The sequence below is a fragment of the Aphelocoma coerulescens genome, unplaced genomic scaffold (assembly GCF_041296385.1).
Source record: "Aphelocoma coerulescens isolate FSJ_1873_10779 unplaced genomic scaffold, UR_Acoe_1.0 HiC_scaffold_217, whole genome shotgun sequence".
NCBI classification, from domain to species: domain Eukaryota; kingdom Metazoa; phylum Chordata; class Aves; order Passeriformes; family Corvidae; genus Aphelocoma; species Aphelocoma coerulescens.
In genome coordinates, this window is record NW_027183563.1 from 220,497 (window position 1) to 245,385 (window position 24,889).

Consider the following 24,889-nt stretch of genomic DNA (forward strand, 5'->3'; position numbering starts at 1 on the left):
ATCCAGGGAATGGGGCTGAAATTCCCAAATTTAAATTGGGGGAAAAATCCAGGGAATGGGGCTGAAATTCCCAAATTGAAATTGGGAAAAATCCAGGGAATGGGGCTGAAATTCCCAAATTTAACCCAGAAAAAATCCAGGGAATGGGGCTGAAATTCCCAAATTGAACCTGGAAAAATCCAGGGAATGGGGCTGAAATTCCCAAATTTAAATCCTGGAAAAATCCAGGGAATGGGGCTGAAATTCCCAAATTGAAACCAGGAAAAATCCAGGGAATGGGGCTGAAATTCCCAAATTGAAACTGGGGAAAAATCCAGGGAATGGGGCTGAAATTCCCAAATTTAATCCTGGAAAAATCCAGGGAATGGGGCTGAAATTCCCAAATTGAAATTGGGAAAAATCCAGGGAATGGGGCTGAAATTCCCAAATTTAAATTGGAGAAAAATCCAGGGAATGGGGCTGAAATTCCCAAATTGAAATTGGGAAAAATCCAGGGAATGGGGCTGAAATTCCCAAATTTAATTTGGGGAAAAATCCAGGGAATGGGGCTGAAATTCCCAAATTTAACCCAGGAAAAATCCAGGGAATGGGGCTGAAATTCCCAAATTGAAATTGGGAAAAATCCAGGGAATGGGGCTGAAATTCCCAAATTGAAATTGGGGAAAAATCCAGGGAATGGGGCTGAAATTCCCAAATTTAATTTATGGAAAAATCCAGGGAATGGGGCTGAAATTCCCAAATTTAAATTGGGGGGAAAATCCAGGGAATGGGGCTGAAATTCCCAAATTTAATCCTGGAAAAATCCAGGGAATGGGGCTGAAATTCCCAAATTGAAATTGGGGAAAAATCCAGGGAATGGGGCTGAAATTCCCAAATTTCAAGAGGGGAAAAATCCAGGGAATGGGGCTGAAATTCCAGTCCATCCCAGTTCCTTCCCCCTCCCCAACTGCTTCCCCTCCCCCTCCCCAGTTTATCCCAGTTCCTGCCCCGTCCCGAACTGGTTTTTCCCCTCCCCCTCCCCAGTCCATCCCAGTTCCTGCCCCCTCCCCCTCCCCAGTCCATCCCAGTTCCTGCCCCGTCCCCAACTGGTTTTTCCCCTCCCAGTCCCGGGGGGGCTCCGGGGGTCCCCAAAAGCTCAAACGGGGCCGGAAGTGGAAAAAAAAGAGATTTTTAATCACGGGGGGGAGGGGAAAGAGGCGGGGGGGGGGCGCAGGTCCTGGCAGGGCCATGAGGAGCAACAGCCCCTGGCAGGTCCTGGCAGGGCCAGGTCATGGCAGAGTCATGGACAGCAGCCACAGGTCCTGCAGGTCCATGGTACTGTCTGAGCAGGTCCTGGCAGGGCTACGGGCACCTGTCTGCATGGGCATCTCCCAGGTCCTGGCAGGGCCATGGAAATGTCCCGGCAGAGCCATGGATGGGAGCAGGTCCTGGCAGGGCTGTGAGGAGCACGCACAGGTCCTGGCAGGGCTGTGAGGAGCACCCCCAGGTCCTGGCAGGGCCGTGAGCAGCACCCCCAGGTCCTGGCAGGGCTGTGAGGAGCACGCACAGGTCCTGGCAGGGCCGTGAGGAGCACCCCCAGGTCCTGGCAGGGCCGTGAGCAGCACTCCCAGGTCCTGGCAGGGCTGTGAGGAGCACGCACAGGTCCTGGCAGGGCTGTGAGCAGCACCCCCAGGTCCTGGCAGGGCCATGAGCAGCACCCCCAGGTCCTGGCAGGGCCATGAGCAGCACTCCCAGGTCCTGGCAGGGCTGTGAGGAGCACGCACAGGTCCTGGCAGGGCTGTGAGCAGCACCCCCAGGTCCTGGCAGGGCCATGAGCAGCACCCCCAGGTCCTGGCAGGGCCATGAGCAGCACTCCCAGGTCCTGGCAGGGCTGTGAGGAGCACGCACAGGTCCTGGCAGGGCTGTGAGCAGCACCCCCATGTCCTGGCAGGGCCGTGAGCAGCACCCCCAGGTCCTGGCAGGGCCGTGAGCAGCACCCCCATGTCCTGGCAGGGCTGTGAGGAGCACACACAGGTCCTGGCAGGGCCGTGAGCAGCACCCCCAGGTCCTGGCAGGGCCGTGAGGAGCACCCCCAGGTCCTGGCAGGGCCGTGAGCAGCACCCCCAGGTCCTGGCAGGGCTGTGAGGAGCACTCCCAGGTCCTGGCAGGGCCGTGAGGAGCACGCACAGGTCCTGGCAGGGCCATGAGCAGCACCCCCAGGTCCTGGCAGGGCTGTGAGGAGCATGTACAGGTCCTGGCAGGGCCGTGAGCAGCACCCCCAGGTCCTGGCAGGGCCATGAGCAGCACCCCCAGGTCCTGGCAGGGCTGTGAGGAGCCCGCACAGGTCCTGGCAGGGCTGTGAGGAGCACGCACAGGTCCTGGCAGGGCTGTGAGGAGCCCGCACAGGTCCTGGCAGGGCTGTGAGGAGCACGCACAGGTCCTGGCAGGGCTGTGAGCAGCACCCCCAGGTCCTGGCAGGACCACAGGCAGAGAATGGAAGGGACAGGGACAGGGACAGTCCATAAAGTGCCGAAAACGCCGCAGGGGCCCCGCCGGGGCCGGGGGGGTCCCAGAGACCCCTCCCCAGAACAGCGGGGGGGTCCCAGAGCCCCCCAGAGCAGCCCGGGCTGGGGGGTCCCGGAGCCCCCTCCCCAGAGATGCCGGGGGGTCCCGGAGCCCCCCAGAAAAGCCGGGGTGGGGGGTCCCGGAGCCCTCTCCCAGAGATGCTGGGGGGTCCCGGAGCCCTCTCCCAGAGCCGGGGGGGGTCCCGGAGCCCCTCCTCAGAGATGCCAAGGGGTCCCGGAGCCCCCTCCCCAGAGCCGGGGGGTCCCGGAGCCCCCTCCCAGAGCAGCACGGGCTGGGGGGGTCCCGGAGCCCCCTCCCCAGAACAGCCGGGGGGTCCCGGAGCCCCCTCCCCAGAGCAGCCGGAGGGGGGGTCCCGGAGCCCCCTCCCAGAGATGCCAGGGGTCCCGGAGCCCCCTCCCAGAACAGCCGGGGGGTCCCGGAGCCCCCTCCCCAGAGCAGCCCGGGCTGGGGGGTCCCAGAGCCCCCTCCCCAGAGCCGGGGGGTCCCGGAGCCCCCTCCCCAGAGCCGGGGGGGTCCCAGAGCCCCCTCCCCAGAGCCGGGGGGTCCCGGAGCCCCCTCCCAGAGATGCCAGAGGGTTCCGGAGCCCCCCAGAACAGCCGGGGTGGGGGGTCCCGGAGCCCCCTCCCCAGAACAGCCGGGGGGTCCCGGAGCCCCCTCCCCAGAGCAGCCCGGGCTGGGGGGTGCCAGAGCCCCCTCCCCAGAGCCGGGGGGTCCCGGAGCCCCCTCCCCAGAGCAGCCCGGGCTGGGGGGTCCCAGAGCCCCCTCCCCAGAGCCGGGGGGTCCCGGAGCCCCCTCCCCAGAGCCCCCCGTATTGCATTGATCCGACATTCATTGCAGAGCCCCGCGGGGCCGGGCCCGGGCTGGGCTTTGGGGGGGGGAGGGGGGGGGGGAGGAATCCCGGGACCCCCCGAGCTGGGCTTTGGGGGGGGATCCCGGGACCCCCCTGGGGGTTTGGTTTGTTTTGGGGGGGGAGGGGTTTTTTTTTGGGGTGGGGGTCAGGGGGGTCCCTCGTAGTTGAGCACGTAATAATCGTGCACGTACATGAGCACGGCCACGGGCTGGCCCAGGATCAGCGACATCCACACGGCGGCGTTGCCGTAATTGCCCCGCAGGAAGCGCGAGACCACCCAGGCCAGCGGGATCTGGGGGGACACCGGGGGGGACACCGGGGGTCAGGGGGGGTCAGGGGGGTCCCTTGTCACCCCCTTAGGGACCCCAACACCCCCCGACACCACCCAGGCCAGCGGGATCTGGGGGGACACCGGGGGGGCACCGGGGGGCACCGGGGGTCAGGGGGGTCCCCTGTCACCCCCCCTCAGGGACCCCGACACCCCCCGACACCACCCAGGCCAGCGGGATCTGGGGGGACACCGGGGGGCACCGGGGGGCACCGGGGGTCAGGGGGGTCCCCTGTCACCCCCCCCTCAGGGACCCCGACACCCCCCGACACCACCCAGGCCAGCGGGATCTGGGGGGACACCGGGGGGGACACCGGGGGTCAGGGGGGGTCAGGGGGGGTCCCTGTCACCCCCTTAGGGACCCCGACACCCCCCGACACCACCCAGGCCAGCGGGATCTGGGGGGACACCGGGGGTCAGGGGGGGACACCGGGGGTCAGGGGGGGTCAGAGGGGTCCCCTGTCACCCCCTCAGGGACCCCGACACCCCCCGACACCACCCAGGCCAGCGGGATCTGGGGGGACACCGGGGGGGACACCGGGGGTCAGGGGGGGGTCAGGGGGGTCCCTTGTCACCCCCTTAGGGACCCCAACACCCCCCGACACCACCCAGGCCAGCGGGATCTGGGGGGACACCGGGGGACACCGGGGGGCACCGGGGGTCAGGGGGGTCCCCTGTCACCCCCCCCTCAGGGACCCCGACACCCCCCGACACCACCCAGGCCAGCGGGATCTGGGGGGACACCGGGGGGCACCGGGGGTCAGGGGGGGACACCGGGGGTCAGGGGGGGACACCGGGGGACACCGGGGGGGTACCGGGGGGGGGACACCGGGGGGCACCGGGGGTCAGGGGGGGTCAGGGGGGGGACACCGGGGGTCACCGGGGGTCAGGGGGGGTCCCTGTCACCCCCTCAGGGACCCCGACACCCCCCGACACCACCCAGGCCAGCGGGATCTGGGGGGTCACCGGGGGTCAGGGGGTGTCCCCTGTCACCTTGTGGGGTCGGGGGGGGTTCGGGGGGGGGTCCGGGGTGTCCCCTGTCACCTTGTGGGGTCGGGGGGAGTCAGGGGGGTCCCCTGTCCCCTTGTGGGGTCAGGGGGGGTCCGGGGTGTCCCCTTGTGGGGTCAGGGGGGGTCCGGGGTGTCCCCTGTCACCTTGTGGGGTCGGGGTGTCCCCTGTCACCTTGTGGGGTCGGGGGGGGGTCAGGGGGGGGTCCCCTGTCACCTTGTGGGGTCGGGGGGGTTCAGGGGGGTCCCCTGTCCCCTTGTGGGGTCGGGGGGGGTTCAGGGGGGGTCAGGGGGGTCCCCTGTCACCTTGTGGGGTCAGGGGGGGTCAGGGGTGTCCCCTTGTGGGGTCGGGGGGGGGTCAGGGGTGTCCCCTGTCACCTTGTGGGGTCAGGGGGGTTCGGGGGTGTCCCCTGTCACCTTGTGGGGTCGGGGGGGGGTCAGGGGGGGGTCCCCTGTCACCTTGTGGGGTCGGGGGGGGGTCAGGGGGGGTCCGGGGTGTCCCCTGTCACCTTGTGGGGTCGGGGGGGTCCCCTGTCACCTTGTGGGGTCAGGGGGGGTCCGGGGGGTCCCTGTCACCTTGTGGGGTCGGGGGGGGGTCAGGGGGGGGTCCCCTGTCACCTTGTGGGGTCGGGGGGGTTCAGGGGGGTCCCCTGTCCCCTTGTGGGGTCGGGGGGGGTTCAGGGGGGGTCAGGGGGGTCCCCTGTCACCTTGTGGGGTCAGGGGGGGTCGGGGGTGTCCCCTTGTGGGGTCGGGGGGGGGTCAGGGGTGTCCCCTGTCACCTTGTGGGGTCAGGGGGGTCCGGGGTGTCCCCTGTCACCTTGTGGGGTCGGGGTGTCCCTGTCACCTTGTGGGGTCGGGGGGGGTCAGGGGGTGTCCCCTGTCACCTTGTGGGGTCAGGGGGGGTCCGGGGTGTCCCCTGTCACCTTGTGGGGTCGGGGGGGTCCCCTGTCACCTTGTGGGGTCAGGGGGGGGTCCGGGGGGTCCCTGTCACCTTGTGGGGTCGGGGGGGGTCAGGGGGGGTCCGGGGTGTCCCCTGTCACCTTGTGGGGTCGGGGGGGGTCAGGGGGGTCCCCTGTCACCTTGTGGGGTCGGGGGGGGTCAGGGGGGGTCCCCTGTCACCTTGTGGGGTCACGGTGTCCCCTGTCACCCCCCCAGGGACCCCGACCCCCCGCCCCCAGACCATCGGGGAGCCCAGGAAAAGGGGAGGGGGGGTCCGGGGGGGGTGTGGGGGGCAGGAATTGGGGTCCGTCCCCAGCCCGGCCCCAAATTGTCCCCCAAAGGTCACCCCAGGGGGGCCCTGACCCCCGACCCCCCCCCCAGAGCACCCCTGAACCCCCAAATTGTCCCCCCAGGGCACCCCAAAACCATCCCCCCCCCGAACCCCCTTCGTGTCCCCCCCAGGGCACCCCAAAACCACCCCCTCCCCCCCCCGAACCCCCAAATTGTCCCCCCAGGGCACCCCAAAACCACCCCCTCCCCCCCCGAACCCCCAAATTGTCCCCCCCAGGGCACCCCAAAACCACCCCCCCCACCCCAATCCCATTTAGGGGATCCCCAAATCCGCGGTCCCGCCCCAAATCCAGCGTTTCCCCTCCCCCACCCGGTTTTGGGGTGTCCTCGGTTTTGGGGTGTCCCTATTTTTGAGGTGTCCCTCTTTTGGGGTGCCCTCGGTTTTGGGGTATCCCTGTTTTTGGGGTATCCCTGTTTTTGGGGCGCTCCCGTTTTTGGGGCGCTCCTGTTTTTGGGGTATCCCTGTTTTTGGGGTGCTCCCGTTTTTGGGGTGCTCCCGTTTTTGGGGTATCCCTGTTTTTGGGGTGCTCCCATTTTTGGGGTGTCTCTGTTTTTGGGGGTGTCCCCGTTTTTGGGGTGCTCCCTATTTTGGGGTGTCCCATTTTTGGGGTGCTCCCATTTTTGGGGTGCTCCCCATTTTCGGGGTGCTCCCGTTTTTGGGGTGCCCCCGTTTTTGAGGTGTCCCATTTTTGAGGTGCTCCCGTTTTTGGGGCTCCCCGTTTTTGGGGCTCCCCGTTTTTGGGGTGCTCCCGTTTTTGGGGTGCCTCGTTTTGGGTTGTCCCCATTTTTGAGGTGTCCCTGTTTTTGGGCTGTCCCGATTTTAGGGGTGTCCCTCTTTTGGGGTGCCCTTGTTTTTGGGGTGTCCCCGTTTTTGGGGCGTCCCGATTTTTAAGGTGCTCCCATTTTTGTGGTGTCCCGATTTTTGGGGTGCTCTCGTTTTTGGGGCTCCCCGTTTTTGGGATGTTCCCGTTTTTGGGGTGACCCTGTTTTTGGGGTGTCCCTATTTTTGGGTTGCTCCCGTTTTTGGGGTGCTCCCTATTTTGGGGTGTCCCTATTTTTGGGGTGCCTCGTTTTTGGGGTGCTCCCGTTTTTGGGTTTTCCCCGTTTTTGGGGTGCTCCCAGTTTTGGGGTGCCCTCGTTTTTGTGGTGTCCCAATTTTTGGGGTGCCCCTGTTTTTGGGGTATCCCCATTTCTGGGGCGTTCCCGTTTTTGGGGTGTCCCTGTTTTTGGGGCGCTCCTGTTTTTGGGGTGTCCCTATTTTTGGGGTGTCCCTATTTTTGTGGTGCTCCCTATTTTGGGGTGCTCCCGTTTTTGGGGTGTCCCCGTCTTTGGGGTGTCCCTGTTTTTGGGGTGCCCTCGTTTTTGGGGTGCTCCCGTTTTTGGGATGCCCCCATTTTCGGGGCTCCCCGTTTTTGGAGTGTCCCGATTTTTAGGGTGCTCCCGTTTTTGGGGTGCTCTCGTTTTTGGGGTGCTCCCATTTTTGTGGTGTCCCGATTTTTAGGGTGCCCCCATTTTTGGGGTGCCCTCGTTTTTGGGGTGCTCCTGTTTTTGGGGTGCCCTCGTTTTTGGGGCATCCCCATTTTTGGGGTGTCCCTATTTTTGTGGTGCTCCCGTTTTTGGGGTGTCCCCGTTTTTGGGGTGCCCTCGTTTTTGGGATGCCCCCATTTTTGGGGCTCCTCGTTTTTGGAGTGTCCCGATTTTTAGGGTGCTCCCGTTTTTGGGGTGCCCCCGTTTTTGGGGTGCCCTCGTTTTTGGGGTGCCCCCCTCACCTGCGCCGCCATCCCCATGAAGGCCCAGAGCCGGAACATCCTCAGGGGGACGCTCACCAGGTACTGGGGGGACACAAACGGGAATTTTGGGGGTCCCTGTGGGATTTTGGGGGTCCCAGTGGGAAATTTGGGGTCCCCAGGGGGAACTTGAGGGGACACAAACGGGAATTTTGGGGGTCCCAATGGGATTTTGGGGTTCCCAATGGGATTTTGGGGGTCCCCAGGGGGATAATTTGGGTCCCGGGGGGATTTTGGGCTTTCCCAGGGGGATTTTGGGGCATCCCCAGTGGGAATTTTGGGGTCCCCAGTGGGATTTTGGGGGTCCCTAGGGGGATTTTGGGGTTTCCAGTGGGAATTTTGGGGTTCCCTGGGGGGTTTTGGGGTTTCCAGTGGGAATTTTGGGGTCCCCAGGGGGAACTTGGGGGGACACAAACGGGAATTTTGGGGGTCCCCCGGGGGATAATTTTGGTTCCGGGGGGATTTTGGGGGTCCCCAGGGGGATTTGGGGGTTCCCAGTGGGAATTTGGGGTTCCCAGGGGATATTCTGGGGTCCCCAGGGCTATTTTGGGGTCCCGAGGGGGATTTTGGGGTCCCCAGGGGATATTCTGGGGTCCCAGAGGGATTTTAGGCCTCCCAATGGGATTTGGGGTCCCCAGGGGGGTTTTTGGGGTCCCCAGGATGATTTCGGGGTCCCCAGGGATATTTTGGGCTCCCCAGGGATATTTTGGGGTCCCCAGGATGATTTCGGGGTCCCCGGGGATATTTTGGGCTCCCCAGGGATATTTTGGGGTCCCCAGGATGATTTTGGGGTCCCAGGCATATTTTGGGCTCCCCAGGGATATTTTGGGGTCCCCAGGGCTGTTTTTGGGGTCCCCAGGGTGGTTTTTGGGTCCCCAGGGTGAATTTGGGGTCCCAGGGGATATTTTGGGGTCCCAGGGCTGTTTTTGGCATCCCCAGGGATATTTTGGGTCCCAATGGAATTTTCAGGTCCCCAGTGGGAATTTAGGGTCCCCAGGATGATTTTGGGGTCCCCAGGGCTGTTTTTGGTGCTCCCAGGGGATATTTTGGGGTCCCCAGGGATATTTTTGGGGTCCCAGGGCTGTTTTTGGGGTCCCCAGGGTGATTTTGGGGTCCCAGGGATATTTTGGGTCCCAATGGAATTTTAGGGTCCCCAGTGGGAATTTGGGGTCCCCAGCAGGATTTTGGGTCCCCAGGGATATTTTGGGGTCCCAGGGCTGTTTTTGGTGTTCCCAGGGGATATTTTGGGTCCCCAGGGATATTTTTGGGGTCCCAGGGCTGTTTTTGGGGTCCCCAGGGGATATTTTGGGTCCCAATGGAATTTTTGGGGTCCCCAGTGGGAATTTAGGGTCCCCAGGGATATTTTAGGGTCCCCAGGGTGGTTTTTAGGGTCCCCAGGGGGATTTTGGGGTCCCAGGGCTGTTTTTGGGGTCCCCAGGGGGGTTTTTGGGGTCCCAGAGGGATTTTAGGGCTCCCAATAGGATTCTGGGTTCCCAATAGAATTTTGGGGTCCCCAGTGGGAATTTAGGGTCCCCAGGGGGATTTTGGGGTCCCCAGGGCTGTTTTTGGGGTCCCAGGGATATTTTTAGGGTCCCAGGGGATATTTTGGGGTCCCCAGGGGATATTTTGGGTCCCCAATGGAATTTCAGGGTCCCCAGGGTGGTTTTGGGGTCCCCAGGGGATATTTTGGGGTCCCAGGGGATATTTTGAGGTCCCAGGGCTGTTTTTGGGGTCCCAGGGATATTTTGGGGTCCCAGGGGATATTTTGAGGTCCCAGGGCTGTTTTTGGGGTCCCCAGGGGATATTTTGGGGTCCCAGGGGATATTTTGAGGTCCCAGGGCTGTTTTTGGGGTCCCAGGGATATTTTGGGTCCCAATGGAATTTTTGGGTTCCCAGGGATATTTTGCGGTCCCCAGGGCTGTTTTTGGGGTCCCGGGGGATATTTTTGGGGTCCCAGGGCTGTTTTTGGGGTCCCCGGGCTGTTTTTGGGGTCCCCAGCAGGATTTTGGGTTCCCAGGGATATTTTGGGGTCCCAGGGTGGTTTTTGGGGTCCCCAGGGGATATTTTGGGGTCCCCAGGGGATATTTTGGGGTCCCAGGGTGATTTTGGGGTCCCAGAGCTGTTTTGGGGTCCCCAGGGGGGTTTTTGGGGTCCCAGGGCTGTTTTTGGGGTCCCAGGGATATTTTGGGGTCCCAGGGCTGTTTTTGGGGTCCCGGGGGATATTTTGGGGTCCCCAGGGATATTTTGGGTCCCCAATGGAATTTTTGGGTTCCCAGGGATATTTTAGGGTCCCAGGGGATATTTTTGGGGTCCCAGGGGATATTTTTGGGGTCCCAGGGCTGTTTTTGGGGTCCCCGGGCTGTTTTTGGGGTCCCCAGCAGGATTTTGGGTTCCCAGGGATATTTTGGGTTCCCAGGGTGGTTTTTGGGTTCCCAGGGCTGTTTTTGGGGTCCCAGGGCTGTTTTTGGGGTCCCCGGGCTGTTTTTGGGGTCCCAGGGATATTTTTGGGGTCCCCAGGGCTGTTTTTGGGGTCCCCGGGCTGTTTTTGGGTTCCCAGGGATATTTTTGGGGTCCCAGAGCTGTTTTTGGGGTCCCCAGGGCTGTTTTTGGGGTCCCCAGGGGATATTTTGGGTCCCCAATGGAATTTTTGGGTTCCCAGGGATATTTTGGGGTCCCCGGGCGGTTTTTGGGGTCCCCGGGCTGTTTTTGGGGTCCCCAGGGGGGTTTTTGGGGTCCCAGGGCTGTTTTTGGGGTCCCCGGGCTGTTTTTGGGGTCCCCAGGGTGGTTTTGGGGTCCCCAGGGGATATTTTGGGGTCCCCAGGGCTGTTTTTGGGGTCCCCAGGGCTGTTTTTGGGGTCCCCAGGGTGGTTTTGGGGTCCCCAGGGGATATTTTGGGGTCCCCAGGGCTGTTTTTGGGGTCCCCAGGGGGGTTTTTGGGGTCCCCAGGGGGGTTTTTGGGGTCCCAGGGGATATTTTGGGGTCCCGGGGCTGGTTTTGGGTTCCCAGGGATATTTTGGGGTCCCAGGGTGGTTTTTGGGGTCCCCAGGGATATTTTTGGGGTCCCAGGTGATATTTTGGGGTCCCCGGGCTGTTTTTGGGGTCCCCAGGGATATTTTGGGGTCCCAGGCCTGTTTTTGGGGTCCCCAGGGTGGTTTTTGGGTCCCCAGGGGATATTTTAGGGTCCCCAGGGATATTTTTGGGGTCCCCAGGATGATTTTGGGGTCCCCAGGGATTTTTTTGGGTCCCCAGGGCTGTTTTTGGGGTCCCCGGGCTGTTTTTGGGGTCCCCGGGCTGTTTTGGGGTCCCAGGTGATATTTTGGGGTCCCAGGTGATATTTTGGGGTCCCAGGGGATATTTTGCGGTCCCAGGGCTGTTTTTGGGGTCCCCAGGGGGGTTTTTGGGGTCCCAGGGCTGTTTTTGGGGTCCCCAGGGGGGTTTTTGGGGTCCCAGGGCTGTTTTTGGGGTCCCCGGGCTGTTTTTGGGGTCCCAGGGCTGTTTTGGGGTCCCCGGGCTGTTTTTGGGTTCCCAGGGCTGTTTTTGGGGTCCCCAGCAGGATTTTGGGTTCCCAGGGATATTTTGGGTTCCCAGGGTGGTTTTTGGGTTCCCAGGGCTGTTTTTGGGGTCCCAGGGCTGTTTTTGGGGTCCCCGGGCTGTTTTTGGGGTCCCAGGAATATTTTTGGGGTCCCAGAGCTGTTTTTGGGGTCCCCAGGGCTGTTTTTGGGGTCCCCAGGGATATTTTGGGGTCCCCAGGGGGGTTTTTGGGGTCCCAGGGCTGTTTTTGGGGTCCCAGGGCTGTTTTTGGGGTCCCAGGTGATATTTTGGGGTCCCAGGTGATATTTTGGGGTCCCAGGGTGGTTTTTGGGGTCCCAGGGCTGTTTTTGGGGTCCCAGGGCTGTTTTTGGGGTCCCAGGGGATATTTTGGGGTCCCAGGGCTGTTTTTGGGGTCCCCAGGGGGGTTTTTGGGGTCCCCGGGCTGTTTTTGGGGTCCCCAGGGGGGTTTTTGGGGTCCCAGGGCTGTTTTTGGGGTCCCCAGGGGGGTTTTTGGGGTCCCAGGGCTGTTTTTGGGGTCCCCGGGCTGTTTTTGGGGTCCCAGGGCTGTTTTGGGGTCCCCGGGCTGTTTTTGGGGTCCCAGGGCTGTTTTTGGGTTCCCAGGGCTGTTTTTGGGGTCCCCAGCAGGATTTTGGGTTCCCAGGGATATTTTGGGTTCCCAGGGTGGTTTTTGGGTTCCCAGGGCTGTTTTTGGGGTCCCAGGGCTGTTTTTGGGGTCCCCGGGCTGTTTTTGGGGTCCCAGGGATATTTTTGGGGTCCCCAGGGCTGTTTTTGGGGTCCCCGGGCTGTTTTTGGGTTCCCAGGGATATTTTTGGGGTCCCAGAGCTGTTTTTGGGGTCCCCAGGGCTGTTTTTGGGGTCCCCAGGGATATTTTGGGGTCCCCAGGGGATATTTTGGGTCCCCAATGGAATTTTTGGGTTCCCAGGGATATTTTGGGGTCCCCAGGGGGGTTTTTGGGGTCCCCAGGGCTGTTTTTGGGGTCCCCGGGCTGTTTTTGGGGTCCCAGGGCGGTTTTTGGGGTCCCCAGGGGGGTTTTTGGGGTCCCCGGGCTGTTTTTGGGGTCCCCGGGCGGTTTTTGGGGTCCCCGGGGGGGTTTTTGGGGTGCAGACCTCGTGGAAGAAGGCCGAGGCCAGGAACACGGCCGCCTGCGCCGTCCATTTGCTGACGCCCCTCTTCAGCATGGGCTTGTAGAAATGCCTGCAGAGCCCTCCTAATTAACGCTAATTAGCTCAGAGCCACCCCCTCGTTAGCGCAGGGCGCCCCCGAAATTAACGCGGAGCCCCCCGAAATTAACGCGGAGACTCCCTAATTAACGCAGAGCCCCCCGAAATTAATGCAGAATCCCCTAAATTAGCTCAGAGCCCACCCCTAATTAACGCAGAGCACCTCTAATTAACTCAGAGCCCCCCTAATTAACGCAGAGCCCCCCTAATTAACGCAGAGCCCCCCTAATTAATGCAGAGCCCCCCGAAATTAACTCAGAGCCCCCCTAATTAACGCGGAGCCCCCAGAAATTAACGCAGAATCCCCTCAATTAGCTCAGAGCCCCCCTAATTAACTCAGAGCCCCCCTAATTAACTCAGAGCCCCCCTAATTAACACGGAGACGCCCTAATTAATGCAGAGCCTCCCGAAATTAATGCAGAATCCCCTAAACGAGCTCAGAGCCCACCCCTAATTAATGCAGAGCCTCTTAATTAACTCAAAGCCACCCTAATTAGCTCAGAGCCTCCCTAATTAACACAAAGCCCCCCTAATTAGCTCAGAGCCTCCCCCCTAATTAACTCAGAATCCCCCAAATTAACGCAGAACCCCCAAATTAACTCAGAACCCCCAAATTAGCTCAGAAGCCCCAAATTAACTCAGATCCCCCTAATTAACGCAGAGCCCCCTAAATTAACTCAGACCCCCCTAAATTAACTCAGAAGCCCCCTAATTAACGCAGAGCCCCCCTAATTAACGCAGAGCCCCTTAATTAACTCAAAGCCACCCCTAACTCAGAACCCCCCTAAATTAACTCAGAAACTCTCTAATTAACTCAGAGCCCCCTAATTAACGCAGAGACTCCCTAATTAACACGGAGCCCCCCTAAATTAACGCAGAGCCCCCGAAATGAGCTCAGAGCCCACCCCTAATTAATGCAGAGCCCCTTAATTAACTCAAAGCCACCCCTAACTCAGAACCCCCCCTAATTAACTCAGAACCCCCCCAAATTAACTCAGAGCCCCCCTAATTAACTCAGAGTCCCCTAATTAACTCAGAGCCCCCCCAAACTCAGAACCCCAATTAACTCAGAACCCCCCCAAATTAACTCAGAGCCCCCCAAATTAACTCAGAGCCCCCCTAATTAACTCAGAGCCCCCCTAATTAACGCAGAGCCCCTTAATTAACTCAAAGCCACCCCTAACTCAGAACCCCCCTAATTAATTCAGAAACCCTCTAATTAACTCAGAGCCCCCCTAATTAACGCAGAGACTCCCTAATTAATGCAGAGCCCCCCTAAATTAACGCAGAGCCCCCGAAATGAGCTCAGAGCCCACCCCTAATTAACGCAGAGCCCCTTAATTAACTCAAAGCCACCCCTAACTCAGAACCCCCTAATTAACTCAGAGCCCCCCTAATTAACACAGAGCCCCCTTATTAACTCAAAGCCACCCCTAACTCAGAGCCCCAATTAACTCAGAACCCCCCCTAATTAACTCAGAGCCCCCCCTAATTAACTCAGAGCCCCCCCCAATTAACTCAGAGCCCCCCCTAATTAACTCAGAGCCTCCCAAATTAACTCAGAGCCCCCCGAAATTAACGCAGAGCCCCCCTAATTAACTCAAACCCCCCCCAATTAACTCAAACCCCCCCCTAATTAACTCAGAGCACCCCTAATTAACTCGAAACCCCCGTAATTACCTCAGAGCCCCCCCAAACCTGGGGGAGGCTCCCCAAAATCCCCCCCAATTTACTCAGCGGCCCCCCTAATTAACTGAAACCCCCCCTAATTTACTCAGACCCTCCCTAATTAACTCAGACCCCCTCCTAATTAACTCAGAACCCCCCCAAATTAACTCAGACCCCTCCTAATTAACTCAAAACCCCCCTAATTAACGCAGAGCCCCCCAAACCTGGGGGAGGCTCCCCAAAATCCCCCCCCAATTAACTCAGCGGCCCCCCTAATTAACTGAAACCCCCCCTAATTAACTCAAAACCCCCCCTAATTAACTCAAAACCCCCCCTAATTAACTCAGAGCCTCCCAAATTAACTCAGAGCCCCCTGTAATTAACTCAGAGCCCCCCTAATTAACTCAAACCCCCCTCAATTAACTCAAAATCCCCCTAATTAACTCAGGCCTCCCCTAATTAACGCAGAGCCCCCCAAACCTGGGGGAGGCTCCCCAAAATCCCCCCCAATTTACTCAGAGCCCCCCTAATTAACTGAAACCCCCCCTAATTAACTGAAACCCCTTCTAAATAACTCAAAACCCCCCTAATTAACTCAGAACCCCCCCAAATTAACTCAGACCCCTCCTAATTAACTCAAAACCCCCCTAATTAACGCAGAGCCCCCCAAACCTGGGGGAGGCTCCCCAAAATCCCCCCTCAATTAACTCAGCGGCCCCCCTAATTAACTGAAACCCCCTCTAATTAACTCAAAATCCCCCTAATTAACTCAGAGCCCCCCTAATTAACGGAAACCCCCCCTAATTCACTGAAACCCCCCCTAATTAACTCAAAATCCCCCCTAATTAACTCAGAACCCCCCCAAATTAACTCAGACCCCCCCTAATTAGCCGAGAGCCCCCCAAACCTGGGGGAGGCTCCCCAAAATCCCCCCCAATTAACTCAGCGGCCCCCCTAATTAACTGAAACCCCCCCTAATTAACTCAGAGCCCCACTAATTAACTGAAACCCCCCCTAATTAACTGAAACCCCCCCTAATTAACTCAAAATCCCCCCTAATTAACTCAGAGCCTCCCAAATTAACTCAGAGCCCCCTGTAATTAACTCAGAGCCCCCCCTAATTAACTCAGACCCCCCCCAATTAACTCAACCCCCCCCCTAATTAACTCAGACCCCCCCTAATTAACGCAGAGCCCCCCAAACCTGGGGGAGGCTCCCCAAAATCCCCCCCAATTTACTCAGAGCCCCCCTAATTAACTGAAACCCCCCCTAATTAACTCAAAACCCCCCTAATTAACTCAAAACCCCCCCTAATTAACTCAGACCCCTCCTAATTAACTCAGAACCCCCCCAAATTAACTCAGACCCCTCCTAATTAACTCAAAACCCCCCCTAATTAACTCAGAGACCCCCAAACCTGGGGGAGGCTCCCCAAAATCCCCCCCCAATTTACTCAGCGGCCCCCCTAATTAACTGAAACCCCCCCTAATTAACTCAAAATCCCCCCTAATTAACTCAAAGTCCCCCTAATTAACTCAGAGGCCCCCAAACCTGGGGGAGGCTCCCCAAAATCCCCCCCAATTAACTCAGAGCCCCCCTAATTAACTGAAACCCCCCCTAATTAACTGAAACCCCCCCTAATTAACTCAAAATCCCCCCTAATTAACTCAAAGTCCCCCTAATTAACTCAGAGGCCCCCAAACCTGGGGGAGGCTCCCCAAAATCCCCCCCAATTAACTCAGAGCCCCCCTAATTAACTGAAACCCCCCCTAATTAACTGAAACCCCCCCTAATTAACTCAAAATCCCCCCTAATTAACTCAGACCCCTCCTAATTAATTCAGACCCCTCCTAATTAACTCAGACCCCCCCTAATTAACTCAGACCCCCCCTAATTAACGCAGAGCCCCCCAAACCTGGGGGAGGCTCCCCAAAATCCCCCCCAGTTAACTCAGCGGCCCCCCTAATTAACTGAAACCCCCCCTAATTCACTGAAACCCCCCCTAATTAACTCAGACCCCTCCTAATTAACTCAGAACCTCCCCAAATTAACTCAGACTCCCCCTAATTAGCCGAGAGCCCCCCAAAACCTGGGCGAGGCTCCCCAAAATCCCCCCCAATTAACTCAGAGCCCCCCCTAATTAACTCAGACCCCCCCTAATTAGCCGAGAGCCCCCCAAAACCTGGGCGAGGCTCCCCAAAATCCCCCCCAATTTACTCAGCGGCCCCCCTAATTAACTGAAACCCCCCCTAATTAACTCAAAACCCCCCCTAATTAACTCAGAGCCCCCCTAATTAACTCAGACCCCCCCTAATTAGCGGAGAGCCCCCCTAATTAACGCAGAGCCCCGCCCACCTGAGGCACCACTTGTGCACGGGGATGTTCCAGTTCTGCCAGAAGTACGTCACCGACTCCGAGTTCCTGCGGGATTTTGGGGGGAATTGGGGGGATTTTGGGGTTTTTGGGGGGATTTTGGGGTTTTTGGGGGAATTTTGAGGGATTTTGGGGGGATTTTGGGGGATTTTGGGGGAGATTTCGGGGGTTTAGGGGGGATTTTGGGGAATTTTAGGGAGGTTTGGGGGGGAAATTTTGGGGTTTTTGGGGGGAATTTGGGGGATTTTGGTGTTTTGGGGGGATTTTGGGGGATTTCAGGGAGGTTTTGGGGGGATTTTGGGGTTTTTGAGGGGATTTTGGGGAAGTTTTGAGGGGTTTTAGGAGGGATTTTGGGAGGATTTTGGGGGGGCTTGGGGGAATTTGGGGGGATTTTGGGGGGATTTGGGGAGATTTTGGGGGATTTTGGGGTTTTTGGGGGGTTTGGGGGGAATTTTGGGGGATTTTGGGGGAGATTTCGGGGGTTTAGGGGGGATTTTGGGGGAGATTTTGGGGAGGTTTTGGGGGGACTTGGGGGTTTTTGAGGGGATTTTGGGGAGGTTTTGGGGGGTTTTAGGGAGTTTTGGGGGGATTTAGGGGGGTTTTAGGGGGGATTTTGGCATTTTAGGAGGGATTTGGGGGGATTTGGGGGGGTTTTAGGGGGATTTGGGGGTTTTTGAGGGGATTTTGGGGAGGTTTTGTGGGGTTTTAGGGGGGATTTTGGGAGGATTTTGGGGGAGATTTTGGGAGGATTTTGGGGGAGATTTCGGGGTTTTAGGGGGGATTTTGGGGCAGTTTTGTGGGGTTTTAGGGGGGATTTGGGGTTTTAGGGGGGGTTTTGGGGGGATTGGGGGGGCTTGGGGAAATTTTGGGGGGATTTGGGGGGATTTTGGGGTTTTGGGGGGGGGCTTGGGGGAATTTTGGGGGGGTTTTGGGGGGATTTTAGGGAGGTTTTGGGGGAATTTGGGGGTTTTTGAGGGGATTTTGGGGGAGGTTTTGTGGGGTTTTAGGGAGTTTTTGGGGGATTTAGGGGGGATTTAGGGGGGATTTTGGATTTTGGGGGGGGTTGGGGGTTTTAGGGGGGATTTGGTGGTTTTAGGAGGGATTTGGGGGATTTTAGGGAGGTTTTGTGGGGTTTCAGGGGATTTGGGGGTTTTAGGGGGGATTTTGGGGAGGTTTTGTGGGGATTTTGGGGGATTTGGGGGGATTTGGGGAGATTTTGGGGGGTTTTGGGGTTTTAGGGCAGATTTTGGGGTTTCAGGGCAGATTTTGGGGTTTTAGGGCAGATTTTAGGGGTTTTAGGACAGATTTTGGGGTTTTAGGGCAGATTTTCGGGGTTTTAGGGCAGATTTTGGGGTTTCAGGACAGACTTTAGGGTTTTAGGACAGATTTTGGGGTTTTAGGACAGATTTTGGGGTTTTAGGGCAGATTTCGGAGTTTTAGGACAGATTTTTGGGGTTTTAGGGCAGATTTTGGGGTTTTAGGGCAGATTTTGGGGTTTTAGGGCAGATTTCGAGGTTTCAGGACAGACTTTAGGGTTTTAGGACAGATTTTGGGGGTTTTAGGGCAGATTTTGGGGTTTTAGGGCAGATTTCGGAGTTTTAGGACAGATTTTTGGGGTTTTAGGGCAGATTTTGGGGTTTTAGGGCAGATTTTGGGGTTTTAGGGCAGATTTCGAGGTTTCAGGACAGACTTTAGGGTTTTAGGACAGATTTTGGGGGTTTTAGGGCAGATTTCGAGGTTTTTGGGCAGATTTTGGAGTTTTAGGACAGACTTTAGGGTTTTAGGACAGATTTTTGGGGTTTTAGGGCAGATTTTGGGGTTTTAGGACAGATTTTGGAGTTTTAGGACAGACTTTAGGTTTTTAGGGCAGATTTTAGGGGTTTTAGGACAGACTTTAGGGTTTTAGGGCAGACTTTAGGGTTTTAGGACAGATTTTGGGGGTTTTAGGGCAGATTTTTGGGTTTTAGGACAGATTTTTGAGGTTTTAGAACCGATTTTAGGGGTTTTAGGGCAGATTTTGGGGTTTTAGGACAGACTTTCGGGTTTTAAGGCAGATTTCGGGGTTTTAGGAATCACTTTAGTGTTTTAGGCCAGATTTTGAGGTTTTAGGACAGACTTTAGGGCTTTTAGGACAGACTTTAGTGTTTTAGGACAGATTTTGGGGTTCCAAACCAACTTTCACCCCCATTTCCCCTCATCCCCCCACATTTTCACAGCAGATTTTTGGGGTTTTAGGGCAGATTTCGAGGTTTTAAGGCAGATTTTGGGGTTTTAGAACCGATTTTAGGGCTTTTAGGACACACTTTAGTGTTTTAGGACGGATTTCGGGGTTTTAGGACACACTTTAGTGTTTAGGCCAGATTTTGAGGTTTTAGGACACGCTTTAGGGTTTTAGGGCAGATTTTGGGGTTTTAGGACAGATTTTGAGGTTTTAGGGCAGATTTTGGGGTTTTAGGGCAGACTTTAGGGTTTTAGAACAGATTTAGGGGTTTTAGGACACACTTTAGGGTTTTAGGGCACATTTGGGTGGTTTAGGACAGATTTTGGGGTTTTAGAACCGATTTTAGGGGTTTTAGGGCAGATTTTAGGGTTTTAGGGCAGACTTTAGGGTTTTAGGGCAGATTTTGGGGTTTTAGGCCAGATTTTGAGGTTTTAGGACAGATTTTGGGGGTTTTAGGGCAGATTTTGGGGTTTTAGGGCAGATTTCGAGGTTTTTGGGCAGATTTTATGGTTTTAAGGCAGATTTTGGGGGTTTAAGGCAGATTTCGGGGTTTTAGAACCGATTTTAGGGCTTTTAGGACACACTTCAGGCTTTTAGGACAGATTTCGGGGTTTTAGGACACACTTTAGGGTTTTAGGGCAGATTTGGGGGTTTTAGAACCGATTTTAGGGGTTTTAGAACCGATTTTAGGGGTTTTAGGACACACTTTAGTGTTTTAGGGCAGATTTTAGGGGTTTTAAGGCAGATTTTGGGGTTTTAGAACCGATTTTAGGCCTTTTAGGACACACTTTAGGGTTTTAGGACAGATTTTGGGGTTTTAGGGCAGATTTTGGGGTTTTAGGGCAGATTTTGGGGTTTTAAGGCAGATTTTGGGGTTTTAGAACCGATTTTAGGCCTTTTAGGACACACTTTAGGGTTTTAGGACAGATTTTGGGGTTTTAGGGCAGATTTTGGGGTTTTAGGGCAGATTTTGGGGTTTTAAGGCAGATTTTGAGGTTTTAGAACCGATTTTAGGGCTTTTAGGACACACTTTAGTGTTTTAGGACAGATTTTGGGGTTTTAGGGCAGTTTTTGGGGTTTTAGAACCGATTTTAGGGGTTTTAAGGCAGATTTCGGGGTTTTAGAACCGATTTTAGGGCTTTTAGGACACACTTTAGTGTTTTAGGGCAGATTTTGGGGCTTTAGAACCGATTTTAGGCCTTTTAGGACACACTTCAGGCTTTTAGGACAGATTTTAGCGTTTCAGGACACACTTTAGGGCTTTAGAACCGATTTTAGGCCTTTTAGGACACACTTTAGGGCTTTAGAACCGATTTTAGGCCTTTTAGGACACACTTTAGGGCTTTAGAACCGATTTTAGGCCTTTTAGGACACGCTTTACCGTTTTAGAACCGATTTCGGGGTTCCACACCAACCTTCACCCCCATTTCCCCCCTCACCCCCCCCCCCACCCCACCCCCATTTTCCCAGCGGATTTTTGGGGCTCTGCGCCCTTCTCACCCCTCCCCCCCCCCCCACCCCAGACTTTTGGGGACGGATTTTGGGATTTTGGGGTCCCTCCCCACCCCCGGTGTGACCCCCAAAACGCCCCTCCCCCCTCACCACCAGTCCCGGTAGAACTCGCGGTCCCCGAACTGCAGCAGCTCGGCCACGACGTTGAGGCACGAGTGGAAGAACCAGTAGAAGAAAATCAGCCAGATCAGGTGGTTCGGGACCTTTTTTTGGGGATAAAAACCGAGATTTTGGGGTTTTTGGGGTTTTTTGGGGGGTTTTTTTTGGGGGGTGACCCCCAAATCTGTGGGGAGGGGGTGGGGAAGGGGCCCGGACTCACCGCGAGCTTCAGGAGGCGCTCGATGATGCGGGAGTAATCCATGTCCTGGGGGGGGGGTGTTTTGGGGTTTTTTGGGGGGTTTTGGGGTTTTTTGGGGGGTTTGGGGGTTTTTGGGGGGATTTGGGGGGGATTTCGGGTTTTTTTTGGGGGGGGGTTTGGGGGTTTTTGGGGGGGTTTGGCGTTTTTTGGGGGTTTTGGGGTTTTTGGGGGGGTTTGGGGTTTTTGGGGAGATTTTGTGGGGCTTTAAGAGAGATTTTGGGGTTTGAGAGGGGGTTTGAGGGGCAGTTTGGGGGTTTTAGGGGGGATTTTGGGGTTTTTGGGGGGTTTTAGGGTTTTTTGGGGCAGTTTGGGGGACGGTTTTGGGGTTTTTGGGGGGTTTTTGGGGTTTTTGGGGGGCGGTTTTGGGGTTTATGGGGGTGGTTTTGGGGTTTTTTGGGGGGATTTGCGGTTTTTTGGGGGGCGGTTTTGGGTTTTTTGGGGGGGTTTTGGGGTTTTTGGGGCAGTTTGGGGGACGGTTTGGGGTTTTTTGGGGGGGATTTGGGGGGAATTCTGGGGGGATTTTCAGAGGATTTTGAGGGATTGTGGGGGCGGTTTTGGGGTTTTTGGGGGGTTTTGGGGCAGTTTGGGGGACGGTTTGGGGGTTTTTTGGGGGGGTTTTGGGGTTTTTGGGGGGTTTTTAGGGGACGGTTTTGGGGTTTGAGAGAGGGTTTTGGGGGTGGTTTTGGGGTTTGAGAGGGGGTTTGGGGTTTTTGGGGGGGTTTTGGGGGTTTTGGGTTTTTTTTTGGGGGGGGGTTTGGGGGTTTTTGGGGGGGATTTGGGTTTTTTTGGGGGGGGTTTGGGGCAGTTTGGGGGGCAGTTTTGGGGTTTTTGGGGGGCCGTTTTGGGGTTTTAGGGGGGATTTGGGGGGAATTTTGGGGGGGTTGGCGTTTTTTTGGGGGTTTTGGGGTTTTTGGGGGGGGGGTTGGGGTTTTTGGGGAGATTTTGTGGGGCTTTAAGAGGGATTTTGGGGTTTGAGAGGGGGTTTGAGGGGCAGTTTGGGGGTTTTAGGGGGGATTTTGGGGTTTTTGGGGGGTTTTAGGGTTTTTTGGGGCAGTTTGGGGGACGGTTTTGGGGTTTTTGGGGTTTTTGGGGGGGTCTTTGGGGTTTTTGGGGGGCGGTTTTGGGGTTTATGGGGGTGGTTTTGGGGTTTTTTGGGGGGATTTGCGGTTTTTTGGGGGGCGGTTTTGGGTTTTTTGGGGGGATTTGGGGGGAATTCTGGAGGGATTTTCAGAGGATTTTGAGGGATTGTGGGGGCGGTTTTGGGGTTTGAGAGGGGTTTTGGTGGGGTTTTTGGGGGGTTTTGGGGTTTTTGGGGTTTGAGAGGGGGTTTGGGGGGCTTTTTGGGGGGGTTGTGGGATGATTTTGGGGGATTTTCAGGGGATTTTGTGGGGTTTTAGGGGGGATTTTAGGGGTTTTGGGGGCAGTTTTGGAGATTTTTGGGTGGAGTTTCGGAGATTTTGGGGTTTGAGGGAGGACTTTGGGGTTTTTGGAGGACTTTAGGAGGGGATTTTGGGGAACTTCAAGGGGGATTTTGGGGGATTTTCATCACAATTTCCGGGATTTTCCGGTTTGGGTGCTTTGGGGGAATTTTGGAGTTTTAGGGGCGATTTTGGGAGGGTTTAGGGGGATTTTGTGGGGTTTTAGGGGGATTTTGGGTTTTTTTGGGGGACTTTAGGGGGGATTTTGGGAGCATTTTGGGGGATTTGCAGCAGAATTTTTGGGATTTTCAGGTTTGGGTGCTTTGGGGGAATTTTGGAGTTTTAGGGGCGATTTTGGGAGGGTTTAGGGGGATTTTGTGGGGTTTTAGGGGGATTTTGGGGTTTTTTGGGGACTTTAGGGGGAATTTTGTGGGGTTTTAGGGAGGATTTTGGGTTCTTTTTGGGGGGTTTGGGGGGCTTTAAGGGGGATTTTGGGGGCATTTTGGGGGATTTTCACCAGAATTTCTGGGATTTTCAGGTTGGGGTGCTTTGGGGGAATTTTGGAGTCTTAGGGGTGATTTTGGGGGGGGGTTTCAGGAAGGATTTTGGGGTTTTTTGGGGGGGTTTTGGGGACTTTAGGGGGATTTTGGGGGGATTTTCCAGGATTTTCAGGTTTGGGTGCTTTGGGGGAATTTTGGAGTTTTAGGGGTGATTTTGGGGGGGTTTAGGGGGAATTTTGTGTGATTTTTAGGGGGATTTTGGGTTTTTTTTGGGGGACTTTAGGGGGGATTTTGGGAGCATTTTGGGGGATTTGCAGCAGAATTTTTGGGATTTTCAGGTTTGGGTGCTTTGGGGGAATTTTGGAGTTTTAGGGGCGATTTTGGGAGGGTTTAGGGGGATTTTGTGGGGTTTTAGGGGGATTTTGGGGTTTTTTGGGGACTTTAGGGGGAATTTTGTGGGGTTTTAGGGAGGATTTTGGGTTCTTTTTGGGGGGTTTGGGGGGCTTTAAGGGGGATTTTGGGGGCATTTTGGGGGATTTTCACCAGAATTTCTGGGATTTTCAGGTTTGGGTGCTTTGGGGGAATTTTGGAGTCTTAGGGGTGATTTTGGGGGGGGTTTCAGGAAGGATTTTGGGGTTTTTTGGGGGGGTTTTGGGGACTTTAGGGGGATTTTGGGGGGATTTTCCAGGATTTTCAGGTTTGGGTGCTTTGGGGAATTTTGGAGTTTTAGGGGTGATTTTGGGGGGGTTTAGGGGGAATTTTGTGTGATTTTTAGGGGGATTTTGGGTTTTTTTGGGGGACTTTAGGGGGGATTTTGGGAGCATTTTGGGGGATTTGCAGCAGAATTTTTGGGATTTTCAGGTTTGGGTGTTTTGGGGGAATTTTGGACTTTTAGGGGTGATTTTGGGGGGGGTTTTAGGGGGGATTTTGGGGGGTTTTGGGCGGGCTTTAGGGGGGATTTTGTGGGGTTTTAGGGAGGATTTTGGGGTTTTTTGGGGGACTTTAGGGGGGATTTTGGGGGGATTTTCCAGGATTTTCAGGTTTGGGTGCTTTGGGGGAATTTTGGAGTTTTAGGGGTGATTTTGGGGGGGTTTAGGGGGAATTTTGTGTGATTTTTAGGGGGATTTTGGGTTTTTTTGGGGGACTTTAGGGGGGATTTTGGGAGCATTTTGGGGGATTTGCAGCAGAATTTTTGGGATTTTCAGGTTTGGGTGCTTTGGGGGAATTTTGGACTTTTAGGGGTGATTTTGGGGGGGGTTTTAGGGGGGATTTTGGGGGGTTTTGGGCGGGCTTTAGGGGGGATTTTGTGGGGTTTTAGGGAGGATTTTGGGGTTTTTTGGGGGACTTTAGGGGGGATTTTGGGGGGATTTTCCAGGATTTTCAGGTTTGGGTGCTTTGGGGGAATTTTGGAGTTTTAGGGGTGATTTTGGGGGGGTTTAGGGGGATTTTGTGGGGTTTTAGGGGGATTTTGGGTTTTTTTGGGGGACTTTAGGGGGGATTTTGGGGGGATTTTGGGGGATTTTCAGCAGAATTTCTGGGATTTTCAGGTTTGGGTGCTTTGGGGGAATTTTGGACTTTTAGGGGTGATTTTGGGGGGGGTTTTAGGGGGGATTTTGGGGGGTTTTGGGCGGGCTTTAGGGGGGATTTTGTGGGGTTTTAGGGAGGATTTTGGGGTTTTTTGGGGGACTTTAGGGGGGATTTTCCAGGATTTTCAGGTTTGGGTGCTTTGGGGGAATTTTGGACTTTTAGGGATGATTTTGGGGGGGTTTAGGAAGGATTTTGGGATGTTTTAGGAGGAAATTCGGGGTGAAACCCCCCCCCCCCCCAGGCTCACCCGGAAAGGCTTCATGGAGTTCTGGATCGTGGGAACCATCCACTGGGAAAAAGGGGAACAGCGGCTCCAGCCCCGCCCTGAGACCCCCCCTGAGACCCCCCCCCAAATCGGGGAGGGGTCCCCCAGCCCCCTCCCCAGCCCGTTGTTACCTGCTGGATCAGCCCCACCAACAGCTGGATGAAGAACAGCTGGAAAAGGCAGGAAATGGGAATGGGGGGGGGGGAGGGGCACATGGGGCTCCTCCCTCCCTTCCCATCCCCCCCCCCCCCAATTGTCTCAGAGACCCCTCCCCACATTGCCCCACCCCTCCCCAGGACCCCCAAATTCCTCCCTCAGGACCACAAATCCCACCCCCAGAACCCCCAAATCCCCCCCAGGACCCCTCAGGACCCCAAATCCCCTCTCC

General features: G+C 56.3%; 2 protein-coding genes across 2 annotated transcripts; both read right to left on the minus strand.

Moving 5' to 3' along the window:
• Positions 1 to 1,152: 1,152 nt before the first annotated feature.
• LOC138101223 (collagen alpha-4(IV) chain-like) lies at positions 1,153 to 3,382 on the minus strand. The gene has a single exon (XM_068999081.1). It carries the CDS (start codon positions 3,380 to 3,382, stop codon positions 1,280 to 1,282), a length of 2,103 nt encoding a protein of 700 aa, XP_068855182.1. The 3' UTR covers positions 1,153 to 1,279.
• A 156-nt stretch (positions 3,383 to 3,538) lies between these two features.
• On the minus strand, positions 3,539 to 24,671 carry LOC138101224 (diacylglycerol O-acyltransferase 1-like; the record flags this gene model as incomplete). Its single annotated transcript, XM_068999082.1, has 8 exons — positions 3,539 to 3,707; positions 7,810 to 7,872; positions 12,486 to 12,573; positions 16,623 to 16,688; positions 20,464 to 20,576; positions 20,693 to 20,737; positions 24,484 to 24,525; positions 24,633 to 24,671. Coding segments are annotated over 8 exons (603 nt in total), but the record flags the coding sequence as incomplete, so codon positions are not given.
• Between the last annotated feature and the right edge of the window lie 218 nt (positions 24,672 to 24,889).

Coding starts and splice junctions, on each gene's coding strand:
- LOC138101223 (XM_068999081.1), bottom strand. CDS start 3,382: ATGCAATACGGGGGGCTCTGGGGAGGGGGCTCCGGGACCCCCCGGCTC.